At 38.6% G+C, this 16,158-nt stretch overlaps 1 protein-coding gene across 3 annotated transcripts; it reads left to right on the forward strand.

The window, feature by feature from the left end:
- Positions 1-13,738: 13,738 nt before the first annotated feature.
- On the forward strand, positions 13,739-15,966 carry LOC103994859 (transcription factor bHLH96-like). Of its 3 annotated transcripts, none has more exons than XM_009415305.3 (4): positions 13,739-14,287; positions 14,416-14,528; positions 14,607-14,856; positions 15,037-15,422. In XM_009415305.3, the coding sequence occupies exons 1-4, from the start codon at positions 13,838-13,840 to the stop codon at positions 15,133-15,135; spliced, it is 912 nt and encodes a 303-aa protein (XP_009413580.2). In that variant the 5' UTR covers positions 13,739-13,837; the 3' UTR covers positions 15,136-15,422. The 3 variants fall into 3 exon arrangements, with proteins under 3 accessions (XP_009413580.2, XP_009413579.2, XP_009413578.2); XM_009415304.3 differs by adding an exon at positions 15,544-15,966 and having other exon boundaries at positions 13,742-14,287; positions 14,416-14,856; positions 15,037-15,147; XM_009415303.3 differs by having other exon boundaries at positions 13,744-14,287; positions 14,416-14,856; positions 15,037-15,407.
- Positions 15,967-16,158: the final 192 nt, after the last annotated feature.

Raw genomic sequence — 16,158 nt, forward strand, 5'->3', positions numbered from 1 at the left:
AGTTTGCGTCTAAACACAGTTTGCGTCTAAACACAGTTTGCGTCTAAGCACAGTTTACGTCTAAACGCAGTTTGCGTCTAAACGCAGTTTGCGTCTAAGCGCAGAAGACAGTTTGCAGTTGTAAATGAAATCAAAAGACGTAAACGTAAACTGCACAGAACCTTGTTCGTAAAAAAGCGCAGAAGACAGTTTGCAGTTGTAAGTGAAATCAAGACGTAAACGTAAACTGCACAGAACTCATTCGTAAAAGCGCAGAGAGACAGTTTGCAGTTTGTAGATGGAATCAAGACGTAAACGTAAACTGCACAGAATTCGTTCGTAAAAGCGTAGAGAGCAGTTTGCAGTTTGTAAATGGAATTAAGACGTGAACGTAAACTGCACAGAACTCGTTCGTAAAAGCACAGAGAGCAGTAGCTATGTAGGAGGTTTGCAGTAATGATAAAGTGCTCAAAATAAACGCAAACCAGAGATTTAGAGTGGTTCGGTCAGTCTTGACCTACTCCACTTTTGGCTTCCTCCACCGATGAGGTTACCGACGTCAACTAGAGGCCTTCCTTCAATAGGCGAAGGCCAACTACCCTCTTACAGATTCACTCCTTTTGACGGGCTTAGGAGACAACCCTTACAGATGTTTTCTCTCCTCTCTTTACAACTCAAACTTGAAGAACAGAAGGAGGAGGAAAACTAGCAGTTTTGAGCTCTAAGAACCACTGAAAAGATCAAGATTTTGGGTAAGTTCTTGCTCTCTTAGTGCTGAATGGGTGGGGTATTTATAGGCCCCAACCCAATTCAAATTTGGAGCTCAAAATGATCAAATCCCGGAATTCCGGGATCAGGTGGTTGCACCTCCTGACTGGAGAGGTTGCACCGCCTGGCAGAGCTCGAAGACCGAGCTCAGGCGGTGCCACCTCTCTGTCAGGGAGGTTGCACCGCCCAGTCTTGCTCGAAGACTGAGCTCAAGCGGTGCCACCTCTCTGTCAGGGAGGTTGCACCGCCCAGTCTAGCTCGAAGACTGAGCTCAGGCGGTGCCACCTCCCGACTGGGGAGGTTGCACCGCCCAGTCTCGCTGGGAGGCTTAGCCCAGGCGATGCCACCTCCTGGCCTAGGCGGTTGCACCTCCTAGTGCAATCAGGGTCCGAATGGTTAGTTCCATTCGGCCCAATTTCAGTCTTTCAGGGGCCCAATTGCCCCATGATTAAGCCAATGGGATCACCTCTCATTTTCCAACTTAATCAACATGCTAACTACGATTAAATCTAAGACAATTTCTGCAGCTTTGCTTCGGTGCGTCAATCGCTTCTTCCGGCGAGTTTCCGGCGAACTTCCGTCGATCATCCGATGAACCCTCGGTGATGCTCCTGCGAACTTCCGGCAAACTCCTGGACTTTGCGACGATCCACTTGGCAAGTTCCGACGAGCTTTGCTTGGCAAGTCTTCTGGACTTCTCGGATCTGTTCTCGCAGAACCTCCGACGACCGTCCGAACTTCCGTCGAACTCTCGAACTTCCAATGTGATCATGAACTTGACTCCGGCGCTTTGTTTCGCTTTATGTCTTTATCGTTATCATAGTTAATCCTGCATAATTAAAACAAAACTTTGATCGAGACAATTAATCCTAAGCAATTAACCAAGTTGTCCGACATGTCATTGGTCCCTCGACGCTTCGTCCGATTCTTCGGCTCATCGTCCTCTCCTGCGGCCTATTGCCCAATCGGCCAGTTGACTCCGCAACTCCGATATCCTTGGCGCAATACCCGCTCTTCTTGGCCCGATGCCCGAGTCCACGGCCCGAAGCCTTCTGTCGATACGTCGACCGATCCACCGGCCCGACGTCCAATCTTCTGACATGTTCCTTCGGCACAACATGATTTTCCTGCTTTAATTGTCTCATCCTGATCGAAGCACCCTGCGTCACTCAAAACGCAGATTAAATCATAAACATATATCAAGTAGTTTCATCATCAAAATACGAGATTCAACAGGGACACGTTCCTCCCAACAGCGGATGGAGGAACCGTTTAGCCATCATGTCTGACGGCTCGCTAATCCCCAAAGTGAATCGCCATACCTGCCCTTGGCAGGGATACATAAACATCCATGATCATTCATTTACACTCATTCAATCACTCATGCATATATCAAAAAATCAATATGATTAAACATTATGAGAGACCATACTTGATGTAAATCTACTAGACTATGTTCATTGGTGGCTCCGCACTATGATGGGCCCGTAGCTCCTTTCACAGGTTACACTCCCAATGTGAACTACTAGTCTAGTCACATCTACTATATGATACTTATCATATCAATATCATAAACATAGAATACCAATAATCATTTTCAAACGATATCTTCAAATAAAACCTTTAATTTCATCGAATCATAAAAGCCTGAAACATCAATATCTCAATAGTCCTCAATCAATCGAAACCCTAATTGGAATAGCTCAATTGACTTAAACCAAACTCAATTCGATTATGATATAACGGAACCAATATCAAATCATTATAGAACCGGTCTAGAATCACCCTAAACCAGTCTAATTTATATTTGATTGATCTCGATTAGGTAAAATAGGTTTGAACTAGTCAAGTTAGTTTGGAATCATCCTAAACTGATTTTAACTTATCAAACATATTTGATTTCGTCAATTAATGAGCTCAAACCAATAAAGAGAAAGGAGATTGGACTATGTCGTATAGTGCTACCCCAAACCGAACCAACCCACCTGAGTCTTGGACGGGTCACATACACTGTATATACGTATTCCACATACACTGCATACACCTATTCCAAGTACTAGGTTGAGTTGAGGTACGATGGGCTATATAGAAAGAGCGACGATATGTCTAATGTCAATCGCATAGCTAGGCAAACTTAGCTTAATGAACTAGGCTAAACCTCACTTATAAGTTGGGCTGAGCCTTACCATTTGAACTAGGTTTTACTTGGCTCGCAAGTTGGTCCTAGACGTATGAGTTGGGGTCGTATATAACCATATGGATTGGGTCGTACCTAGCTGCATGAGCTAACCAATGCGTGACCATATAGTTAGGTCATACCTTACCATATGAGTTGGGTCATACACGGCCACATATACTGGATCGTACCTAGCCACATGAGCTGGCCCATGCCTAGCCACATGGTTGGGTCATACCTTACCACATGGGCTGAGTCATACATGGCCACATGGATTATATCGTACCTAGCCACATGGGTTGGGTCATGCCTGGCCATATGGGTTGGGTCGTACCTTCTCATATGGGTTGTCTCTTATCCGGCCACATAGGTTGGGTCATACCGAGTCATATGAGCTAGGTTGTACTTAGTCACATGTGCTAGGTTGTACATGACCACATGGGTTGAGTCAATTCGACCTGATCGATCAACTTGATTCAAGTCAGACCCCAATTAGACTCCTCTTATCAAATTAGATTTTAATATTTAAAATTATTAAAGAATGACTCAAATACATTAATTAAAACTTTAAATTCATGATTAAAATTTAAAACTAATTACATTACAGAAATTCACACATAATTCTTGAAACATAGATGTATCTAATTAAATAAATTAGAACTATTATACTAATCCAAAAATAAAAATTTTAATAATTAAATCAATATTAAAATTTACTTAAGCTTAAAAGTTTAATATAAATCAAATAATCAATCTAACATCACAAATCAATTATTATTATTTGTAAATCATAAAATTTTGAAATTAAAACATCATCATTCATTATAAAATTGTAACAATCTTAACATCCAGATTTTAAAACACAAATCAAAGCTAATCTTAACATCCAGATTTTAAAACACAAATCAAAACTAATTGAAAAGAAAGGATCCTACCTCTCTTTGATTATCTCCCTTTATATAGGAGAAGATAAGATCTTCCCGAATGATAAGTAATAATTTAATTTTTATTTTTAATTTATTTTACATTTGCTTTCATACACAAAAAAAAGTACTATAATATTTAAACTATTTACTTCCTAAATATCAAATCACTCATTAGGAAATAAATCAATTAATAATTTAATTGATTAGTAGAATTCCTAACTTATCCATTTAAGGAACTTATCCAATCATACATATTTTGTATGATATCAAAATCCTGTATAAAAGAACTTTAATATACCCATATAAGCCAATCATACACATTGCCCACTTCCGATATGGGACTAATGGTATCAGAATCTTGTCATAAAAAAATATCCAATCATATAGTAGTACACTCATCAGACCCTTATAAGTCAATCTTAATCCTGCCCATTTTCGATGTGGGACTAATCAGGGGTGTTACAATATACCAAATATCATGACCCGGGTCTAATGGGCTAATTGGCCTATCAACTTCGTTTGGTCTAAACCACTGACCAAAATGCTTAAGCTGAAGTTGATAATAGTACACTCATCAGACCCTTATAAGTTAATCTTAATCCTGCTCATTTTCGATGTGGGACTAATCTTGCTCATTTTCGATGTGGGACTAATTAGGGGTGTTACAGTTATGGTTTAGTTGAGTTGGATTTAGATTTTGTGAATCATTAAGTGATATGATGGTATGATTATAAATTGCACAAGTTTTATGAATTGTGGATTATGGAATATATGGAAATGATTTGAATGTTTTCTTAATGTCGTCAAATGTGTGTTTGGATTCTGGGGGCGTGATAGCCCGTACCCGGGAAACCCGGGATGAGACATTTTTAGGCTCCAAGTTTGAATCAACTTGAAGCCTATAAATACCCCTCTCATCCCTTGTTAAGATACACAAGTATTGAGCGTAAAAAAGGAAAGAAACACTGCTACAATCTTGTGTGAACTCCTCTCCTTCTTCTAAGTGTTAGAATAATTTGAGAGAGGAGTAAGTGGGGGTGTAAGGGTTATCTCCTAAACCTGATAAAAGGAGAATCAAGTTATAAAATGTGGTTGGTCTTCGCCTATTGAAGGAAGACCGATAGTAGATGCCGGTGGCCTCGACGGAAGAGGAATGGAGTGGATGTAGGTCACGATGACCGAACCACTATAAAAATCTGGTTTGCATTTCCTTCTTGCAACTTACTTTTATAGCAAACTGCCTTTCCTCCTTACTGTGTTTTTATTGTATGAAACACTTTTAGAACCAACGTAATTTTACCACTGCATTAATTCACCCACCCCTCTTAGTGCTGACTTGTTCCTAACACCTAAATCTCTATAGATCTGTAGGAGTGGATGAAGGAGGTCAAGCATCCTCCTCTCTAGCGGTGATCCACACAATAGGGCTGCAACGACGCTCCTCAAATCTCCAGGCCTGCTATTTAAGGAGGAGAAGGAGAGAGGAGAATAGGAGGTGGCTATTAGGATACCCCAGCCTATAGGTCTTTAGTTCGCTCCTATTTATAGAGGCCACCCAATTAACCTTAATAGATCCTACCCTATTGGGTATTGGATCTCCATCCATTTATCCAAGCATATTAAATTAGTAGGTCTCTACCCAATAATCTCTTATAAGCTCTTATTGGATCTCATTCATGGGATATAATAATTCAGGGACTTATTAGATATCTAATAAGATAGGGGCTCTAACGGATATCTCATATCCGAACCTATACTCGTCTTAACACCTACCATATGTGTGTGACCCTCTAGGCCCAATATCAAGTTGGTCGTGAGTCATACCTGTCAGAACTCCTTTTGGCTCAATGAATTATTATCTTCATAATAATTCAATTGATCATCGATTGCGGATATACTATGCCACTACGTCGCAGTCTCCAGACGATATAAGGGAATCCAATCCTTTAGACTTATCTATCCTCAGTTACCGTGTACCTATAGTCTCTCATCCATCTAATATCCCAGAGACCATATAGCGGGTATGGTACTATCAGGCTCATACGGTTTCTCCTCGAGTCTCGCTCTAATCGGATTCTCCTAGAGAACTCTTTCTCTCTCAATCTGAATTACCTTAGCCAAGGATTTGTTTAAGTAAAAATACATGAGATATTCCTCTTATGATACCAAGAGCAGATGATTCTCTTTCGACACTCAATAGCCCTCGTAAGGTTGGTCGTCACTCCCAATAACACACTGTACTAGATTTGAAACTTTCAAACCTATAAGTCTGGTATCAACTAGTAGAGTACTCATATAGGACATCCTTAGTGTCTCAAGTCTAAGAACCAGATACACTACTAGGACTACAGAATCACCATCTGATAATCAGGCATCATTAACCATCCAGTATTCCGTGAGCGGATCAATCAGTGAACTCATTCTCCAATGAGCACTTGCATTGTATCCCTAGTGTCCCCACATGAGCAGCTATGAGACCAGCTGCCTCCAACATTTGGCTGGGTATACAACACACTAGTCTATCCGGTTATCTTGATGTCCCTTTCGAGTAACCTATGACTAGAATTATTTATGATATGTGTTTAAAGGTGAATCGATCTCATTATCGTGATCTCATCATGATCCGATTCCCATTGCACAGATCCATGGACATCACAATATATATGCATATATATAATAAATAATATAAAGTAATAAAATATAAAAATATAATAAGTATAAAGAATGTGTATCATGTCACACGTGTCATCACTCACATGATTGGCTTGTAGGGCACTTATGACTAGTAGGTAGTGGCGGTGCAAATGTTCTCTCCTGAGCCTATCAAAAGGAGAATAAAGTTATAAGAAGGTGGTTGGTCTTTGCCTATTGAAGGAAGAACGTTAGTGGATGTCGGTAGCCTTGACGGAAAAGGAATCGGGAGTGGATGTAGGTCACGACGATCGAACCACTACAAAACTCGATTTGCATTTACTTTAAGCTCTTTACTTTCATTGTAAACTGATTTCTTACTTTTACTATACTTCCGTATGCTTTCAAAGTTAAGCATTTCCGATATTGGTTTTTATCGAAATGAAGATTTTTCGAACCGGCATCATTTTTACCGTAAGCACTAATTCACCCCCCCTCTTAGTGTTGACTTAATCCTAACAAGAATAATGTCCGATCCTTCGGCCCGATGCCCGATTTTATGGTACAAAGCCTTTTGTCGACATGTTGATCGATCCTTCGGCCCGATATCTAATCTTCTGACATGTTCAACTCTGGCCCAACATATGATTCCTCCTGCTTTAATCAATTTGCCTCTCCTGATCGAAGCTGGTCTTGCATCACTCAAAACACAAATTAGATCATAACATTATCAATTAGTTTCATCATCAAAATATGAGATTCAATAATCTCCACATTTTTAATGATGACAACCAATTGATTATGGAGTTAACCTTAACTCCCCCTATCAATATGGCATAATTGAGATGAACCTTGAATTCAAATTGAATTCAAGTCAAAGCAAATTTAATCATGAATATTTCATCATTGCATGCATCATTATCATAAGTTGAAGTATCGCATGCATATTACCAAATCATCATATATATTTTCAAAATATAAAATCATCATTACATGTATGATTCCAAATCATCATTCATAATTACATCATACCATGCATAATCATTATCATACATTCTCCCCCTTTATCATCAACAAAAAGGAGAAGTTCAACTATCAATGTTTTAGAGGTATAAGCTTAGCAATTTAGCAAATTTCTCATCACTTTAGAACATGCAAGCTACTTATTTCTTTCTTCTCTTTTGAGAAGTGCAAGCTAGCAATTTTTTGCTTTCTTTGCAATGTTCGAGCTAGCAATTTTTGCTTCCTTTGCAAATTTCAAGCTAGTAAAATTTTACATCATTTTACAACATGTAAGCTAGCAACAATTTTGAGTTTTGGAAGTTTGTAATTTTGCTAGATGTGTAAGTTAGCATGTTTGCTTTTCTTTACGATGTTCAGTCTAAAAAGTTTTTGAAATAGAATACGAGATAGTAAATAGCAAGCTAGCAAGTTTTTCACATATGAAAGTTTGTAAAATTTTTGCATCTTTTGAGATGAGCAAGCTAGCAAGTTTTTCTTCCTTTTGCAATGTACAAGTTTTCAAATTTTGCATCTTGAGCTAGCAATTCTTTCTCCCCTTTGTCATTGTAAAAAAGAAGAAAAGGATACAATAGTGCAAAATATTTCAATCATTACATGAGGCATACAAGCCATAAATACAAAGAGGTAAACATTAAGAAGTCAAGTGACATATCATGGTGTATTTGGATAAGTCAAATAATGGAAAGAAATAATCATAGTAAACGATCTTGATTCATAACAAAAATTCTTAAGTTATAATTTCGAGAAATCAAGAGAAACCATGATTCATATCGATAATTCTCCTTTTTAGTAAATAGCAAAAAGAAATATAGGAGAATAAAATGGTAGAATATTTTGATTCATATATATGAAATCTCTTGATTTATATAGAAAAGCTCCTCTTAAAAAAATGAGAACACGTAATAAGATATCTTGATTCATAAAAAATTTCAAGTTTCAAATATCAAGAAATCAAGATGATGATTGGGATAAAATTTATTCAAATTTAAATCACCAAATCATCAAAATTCTTTTCAAAGAGATTCAGAATAACATAAATAGATTTATCAATTTCTTATTGAAAAATTGATAAGATAAAGATTGAGAAATTTTCAAGAAAAATGCTTTCCTCATTTTAGTTGTTTCAATTTAAGTGATTAGATTTCTTATAAGCATGCCCAAGTTTTTTTTATGCTAAATCAAAAGATACATTATCATTTAAAATGGAAAAATAAGATTTATCACAAAAATCATCAAGATCAAATGTGTAACACAATTCCAAAACATAAGATTTCAAATCATCATTACTTTAAATTCTCATGCATAGTATAAAATCATCAAGCATGGTATCAAAACTTTTAGCATTTTCATTACATCTTATATCATTATGTATCATTAAATCATCAAACATGATTTCATTAAACATAAAGTATTTTTAATCAAAATCAAAATCAAAAAGCAATACGGAAAACATCAAGATACACATTATTGTTTCTTAAACACATATATAGAATTAATCTTATTAAGTGTATAAGCATTATATTTAAATCTAATATTTTGTTCCTTTATCATAAAACATACAATTATCATGATCAATTTTTTTAATTTTTCAAAATCACTAGAATGAAAAGCATGATCCCTTTTTTTTTTTTGCATTTTGTATACTAATTTAAAAATAACTTATGAAATGAATCAATTAATTTCATAGTAAACTAAGAGGGTTTTGGTTACCTCATCGTCGAAAGTCATTAAGGCGTAGTTCGCTACCTTATCTTTGTTGGTTTTCTTCTCGTCTTCAGATAAGCTCAATTCATCCCAACCCGCCTTGAATACTTTCTTCTTCTTTGGCAGCTTCTTCTTTTTAAGTTCATTTTTATTCTTTGATTCTTGTTTTAAAAACTCTTTAAGCTTTATTGTGAGAAATTCAAGGTCATTATCATCATCACTTGAGTTATCACTCTAAGTGGTATTCTATTGTTCGAAGTATTAAATCCTTCATGTTCTTTCGAACGTTATTCTCATGTTCATCAAGTTCATCATGTGCCTTGCATGTCATTTCATAAGTCATTAATGACCCGATAAGTTTTTCAAGTGGAAACTTATTTAAGTCTTTTGTTTCTTATATTGTAGTTACTTTAGGATCCCAATTTTTAGGAAGAGAATGTAAAATTTTATTGTAAGTTTAAGATTTTAAAAACTTTTACTAAGTGCTTTTAAACTATTGACGACATTTGTAAAACGGGTGTACATGTCAACAATAGTTTCACTTGGCTTCATACAAAACATTTCAAAATCATACATCAAAAGATTAATCTTTGAATCTTTAACCCTACTAGTGCCTTCGTATGTGATTTCAAGTGTATGTCGTATCTCATAAGTTGTTTCGCAAATAGAAACTCGATTGAATTCATTTTTATCCAAAGCACAAAATAAAACATTCATAGCTTTGGCGTTCAAAGTGAAAGTCTTCTTCTCCAAATCATTCCAGTCATTTATTAGAAGAGAAGACTTTTGAAATCGTTTTTCAATAATATTCCACAAATCAAGATTCAACGAAAGCAAGAAAACTCTCATCCGAGTTTTCCAATAAGTGTAGTTCATCCCATTGAATATAGGAGGACGAATGATAGAGTGACTCTTGTGAAAGTCGAAAAGAGTCATTTCTCTTAAGTGTTAAACCAAATGAGAAAAAGTGGCTCTGATACCAACTGTTAGGATCAAGTTGGCACTAAAAGGGGGGGTGAAATTAGTGCGTATGTAAAAATCACGTTGAGCCAAAAATCTTCATACGATAAAAATCGTTTCGATAATGTTTAACTTTAAAAATGTTTGTAAGAGTATGCAGCTAAAGTAATGAGGAAGTAAAACAGTTGCAAAGTAAGTAAATGTCAACAATAGAAATGTAAATTGAGTTTATAGTGGTTCAGTCGTTGTGACCTATGTCCACTCCCTATTCCTCTTCCATCGAGGCCATGGGCATCCATTAATGGTCTTCCTTCATTAGACAAAGACCAACTACCCTTACAACTCTATTCTTCTTTTGATAGGCTTAGGATAGAACCTTTACAACCCCACTCACTCCTCTCTAAATAGAAATTACACTTAGACTAGAGGAGGAGAACTCTCATAAGATTACAATAGAATTTTTCCTTGTTTTTGTTCTCAGTTCTTGTGTTTGCTGAGCAAGGATGAGAGGGGTATTTATAGGCCCGAAATATATATAAACTTGGAGCCTAAAAGTATCTCATCCTTGGTTTTCGGGGTACTAGCGGTACCACCACCTGTGTTGGGTGGTATCACCGCTTGCAGCACTAATACTGGGTGGTACCACTACTTGACACAGTCTGGGAGACTGTGTTTGCGTGGTACCACCATCCAGTCTAGCGGTACTACCGCTTGACACTAGGCGGTACCACCATCCAATCTAATGGTACTTCCGCTTAACATAGTCTTGGAGATTGTGTCTCAGAGATTGAGCCACTAGCGGTGCCACTGCCTAACCCAACTTTTGGGTCATTGAATGGGTCTTTCTCTTGGCCCAAAACAGCCCCAATTCGAGCCCAATTGACCCCTAATTGAGTTGGCTTAATTATATTCTAAACCAATCCAATTACGACCTAAACTAACTCGATCTAAATAAATTATTACAAAGCACGAATCATCTATTGTCCAGATGTCATTGGTTCTTCTAGCGTTTCATCCAATCATTCGACACATCGTCCTCTCCTTCAACGTGTTGCCCAATCAACATATTGACACCCGTAACTTTCGATCTCCTTAGCGCAATGTATGATCCTTCAGCCCGATGCCCGATTTCATGACATGAAGCCTTCTGCCGACACGTCGACCGATCCTCCGACCCAACGTCTAATCTTTTGACATGTTCAACTCCGGCCCAACATCTAATTCCTCCTACTTTAATCAATTTATCTTTCTAGATCAAAGCTAGTCTTACGTCACTCAAAACGTAGATTAGATCATAACATTATCAATTTGTTTCATCATCAAAATATGAGATTCAACAATGAGAGGAATATCTCATATGTTCTTGCTTAGACAAATCCCTAGCCAGAGTCATTCAGAATAAGAGAGAAAGAGTTCTCTGAGAGAATCCGATTAGAGCGAGACTCGAGGAGAAACCATATGGGCCTAACAGTACCATGCTTGGTATACGATCTCTAGGGTATTAGATGGATGAGAGACTATAGATACACGGTAACCGAAGATAAACAAGTCTAATAGATTATATTCCCTTATATTGTTTGGGTATTGCGGCGTAGTGGCCTAGTACATCCGTAGTCGATGAGTTGAGTGAATTATTATGGAGATAATAATTCACTGAGCTAGAAGGAGTTCCGATAAGTATGACTCACGACCAGTTTGATATTGGGCCTAGAGGGTCACACACATATGATAGGCATTGCGACAGTCAAGGTTCGAAAAAAAAATAAGATCATAATATCTGTAACATTTATATTCAATTTCAAACCCTAAAGAAATAATATAATCATGATCGAGGTTGCCACATTTTTTATACTCAGGCCGAAGAAGAACAAACGAGCACACCCAAAAACTTTGAGATCAAATAGTTGGGCCCAATGAGTATAGTTAATGCAATTAAAAATTAATAAAAATGTGTTGAGAAATATTTAGTTGTGTTTGAGATATATCATAAGAAAAAAATCTTGAATATAAGCAGACGCAAGAGGCAAAGGATAAGTCGTCTTACAAATAGATGAAATAGAATTGATACTTGTTCATCATAGTTGATGGATTGGTGAGAGAGAGAGAGAGAGAGAGAGAGAGAGAGAGAGAGATGGGACTCAACTTTGAGCATTGTGTTAGTTTGATATCATGAAAAAGAAGGAAGATAAAGGTGAAACTTTGTATTAGCTGTATGCATTACAACCCAATTTATAGAATAAAAAATAATTAGATTAATCTCATAAACACTAATCAAGGGATGTCAAATCCTTTTTATATGGTAAGATATAGAGAAAATCTAATCTTCTCATGATAGTCGTGATCAAGAAAAATATGAGATTAAAAAGAAAAAAACGAGATATTCTAATATGGTAGCTTTTACAATTCAACCATCTCTCTTCCCTTGTGCATACTATACTGCCTCAGAGCTCCCATGTGCCATATCCACCGACACAGTATCTTGTTGAACAAAGTGCATAAAGGAGTTCTGATGACGAGACAGTGTAAAATTGCAACCTATGACTTGATTCCCTCCTGAAACTGGGGATGGTAGTAAGAGGTACTGTGAGAAACCAATACAATCTAGTAGTTTGCATCAGTAATCAATAATACAGGTATGTCAAGTAACAAAGGGGTATGTGATAAGATAAATCTTTAAGTACGTAACCATCAGCTTTTGTACTGTTTCCTTCAGTACACTTGGACAAAACAATTAATATGTCCAGATACGTTATGGATTCTGCAGTGTCTCACCCTCAATTAACCACTCGAGAGGACTTGTCTTCCATTATAATCGGCTACTTCTATCCACTGCAGGTTGCATCGTCGCCGACCTCTTTTGGACCATCATCCTACGTCACCTGTATCAATCGAAACATGTCGTACTTACGGCTGAATTATCAACACCGCACCAAGGAACAATTGTCGATGCAGCCACAGTGAGGGTCCACCGACAAGAGGAGCAGTAGGTTGATTAGAATCTTGTCTTCACCACCGAGTATGAAACAGCAGCTGCTAACTGTTGCTTGTTGCTATCTGAATACTTTTCTCAGTTCCACAGCCAGAATACAAGTTGCAAAGCTCTTTAATTCTAGACAATGGTATCCAAATCTTTCGCCAAATCGCGTGATCGAGCATATAATTTGATAGCTTAACCTCGGGGACAAGTGGAATTTTCTTCTCCACCCTCGAGGCTCATGGACTGTACTTGGTACACCTGCGGTGGAAGCACCATCGTGCAACTACGGTGGATTCAATGTATGCCAGGTCCTGCAGCAAGTGGGCGTTCGTCCCATTGTTTCTCCTGTCAATCCTGTTACACAGCATGGCCAAACACAGAATTACGCAGAGTATGGTCACATTCACACCTATAACTTCAATAGCCACTGGAATCTCTTACCCCTGGTCATTCTTGTCTGCTTCCTCTACATTTCTTGGGTGTCGATACCAACCTACCGTTTGCACATCACAAAGAGAAAAGGACCGGATTGCAGTGTCCCTGTGTTTTTGGTTAATATACTTTTTTTCAGCTTACTAGTAACACAAGAAACACACGATGTCTACATCTCATCCAGCTTCAACAGCTGTTATCTTCTTCCTTTAAAAGCTCATCATCTCTTCCCTCCCCTCTGTGAAGAGGAAAGTTGAGTACATGTCTATCCGAAAGTTGGTAATGGCATTAGAAGCTGTTGTATTCTCTCAGGGACTGTTCGGTTACGCTTGCAAGGAGAGCTGCACCACTCCTGGCGGAGGGGCATGTAGCTATGACCTTGGAGATGTTAGCATGGAGGCGAAGAGTTCGATGCTTGATGGGGATATGGATGGAACTCGGTACCCATCTTGTTCCGACTTGGTGCAAGACTTGGAGGGCTGGCACGCGAACTATTCGACAGCGGAAGGTCAGGAGGAAGCGCCGGCCGAGGGCAAGGCCACCGAGGTGGTCAGCCGGAGGAAGCGGCCACGCACCAAGGGCATCAAGAACAAGGAGGAGGTGGAGAGCCAGAGGATGGTCCACATCGCTGTGGAGCGCAACCGACGTAAGCAAATGAACGAATACCTCGCCGTGCTCCGATCTCTGATGCCTCCCTCCTATGTCCCAAGGGTAATAATGCGCACTCTGCTTCCTCCTCTCATACCTTACGCTCGCTCCATCTTCATCGGTCTCTAAAACTCCGCAGCAAGCCACGTGAGGTAACACTGTAATATATATAATGTACCAAAACACTACAGGGTGATCAAGCATCGATCGTTGGGGGCGCAATCAATTACGTTAAGGAACTTGAGCAGCTCCTGCAATCGATTCAAGTGCAGAAGCAACTCGAGCAGCGAGCAGACACTGATGGGTTCGCTTCTCCTTTCGCCGACTTCTTCAACACCCCACAGTACTCGTCCTGCTCCTTTAATGGGGGTACCATCAGCAGGAGCCAGAATGGTGTCGCCAACGTCGACAAGGACTACAGCGGTAACGAAGTTATGGTGGTGAAACGGTCAGCCATGGCGGACATTGAGGTGACGATCGTAGAGAGCCATGTCAACCTCAAGGTGCTCTCGAGGCGGCACCCCAAGCAGCTGTCGAAGCTGTTGACATGGCTGCAGAATCTGCGGCTCACGCCACTGCACCTGAATGTAACCACTGCCAATGAGAGGGTTCTCTACTCCTTCAGTCTCAAGGTACATAAGCCTCTAATTTACCCTCTCTCTCTCTCTCTCTCTCTCTCTCTCTCTCTCTCTCTCTCTCGCTGAGCCGGAATCTTAACGTTCATGTGCTGGTATATACTGTTATTTAGGCAACCTAATGTACTGTGTTCTCTTCAGTTCTCATGAACACTATACTGCACATTTGGTTGGCAGGTGGAGGATGACTGCTCATATGCTTCAGTGACTCAGATTGCAGCTGCTGTATGTGAAATGATAGGGAGGATTCGAGAAGAGAACATTGGACTGTCTTAATCCCTTCCACATGTAATTATATTCCATTGGCCTATCATTTATATATGAATTTCCATAAAGATGTATAATTTCATGCCTTCTCTTTTCTTTTTGTAGAATAATCTTATTTTAGTCTGAGTTTGTAGCGCATGTAACTTTTAATCTAAGGTGAAAATAAAATTTGTAGGCTATGATAATATCACATCCTTCGTGAGCCAAATTTGTAGATTTAAAATATCTTTCTTAGAGTTATAGAGTTTCTTATTTCTGTCTTCTGTTTATAAGAGTCTTGAAGGAACAGGTTTGTGATGTAGGAAGCCTGGGATTGTAATTTTGCCATTTTTTCATTGTCTTAAGCTCGCTCACACACACACACACACACAAAAAACAACTTCTAGTTATTCTTTTTCCTCCTCTTCTTCCTTTCAGATATGCTCTTTTCTCATTTAGAGAAGAAAAGATTGTGCTGTTTTAAGGCTGCTATCTCTTTGTTCTAACAAAAAGACAACTTGGTCATCTAAAATCCAGAGCAATTTCATGACTGATCCATCTTTGCTCAAATAATGCTACGCTGTTTGGGCAAAAAGGCTTCAATTCAGACTCCCGTGTTGCAGATGGATACAGTGATTGATTCTGATCGCTGACTTGCAATGCTAAAGATCCTAAACGGTAAGCCAAGAATTGCAGACGATCGCCCTGTTGATCGCTCGAGGCTACTGTTCCTTTTTCCCTCCCTGGAGACTCACTCGCTCCGGAGAGAGTTGCACGAGTCAGATGAAGTTTCGGATGAAGAAAGAAGAGTTAATAGGAGCGAGTGAGTTGCTGTGTTTAATTTACTCTTTTTCTCTTTGGTGCCTCTGCTTGCCATTAAACATAAAAAGAGAGATGATTACCGAGTTAACAATATCAAATATGTTAGTATAATTCTTACATAGCTCCCACCATAACCTATAGAGTTTCTGAACACATTATTAAGGCGCTGATTGATGATGTACACATCAGATCTGCTAATGCAACAGATCCAGTTTCAAGGATGTGATCGCC

The sequence above is a fragment of the Musa acuminata genome, chromosome BXJ1-8 (assembly GCF_036884655.1).
Source record: "Musa acuminata AAA Group cultivar baxijiao chromosome BXJ1-8, Cavendish_Baxijiao_AAA, whole genome shotgun sequence".
NCBI lineage: Eukaryota > Viridiplantae > Streptophyta > Magnoliopsida > Zingiberales > Musaceae > Musa > Musa acuminata.

Excerpts from the sequence above, each read along its gene's own strand:
- LOC103994859 (XM_009415304.3), top strand. The coding sequence starts at position 13,838 with ATGTCTATCCGAAAGTTGGTAATGGCATTAGAAGCTGTTGTATTCTCT. Across the intron at positions 14,288-14,415 it reads CTCCCTCCTATGTCCCAAGG|GGTGATCAAGCATCGATCGT; the intron begins GTAATAATGCGC and ends AAAACACTACAG. Across the intron at positions 14,857-15,036 it reads TCTACTCCTTCAGTCTCAAG|GTGGAGGATGACTGCTCATA; the intron begins GTACATAAGCCT and ends TTTGGTTGGCAG.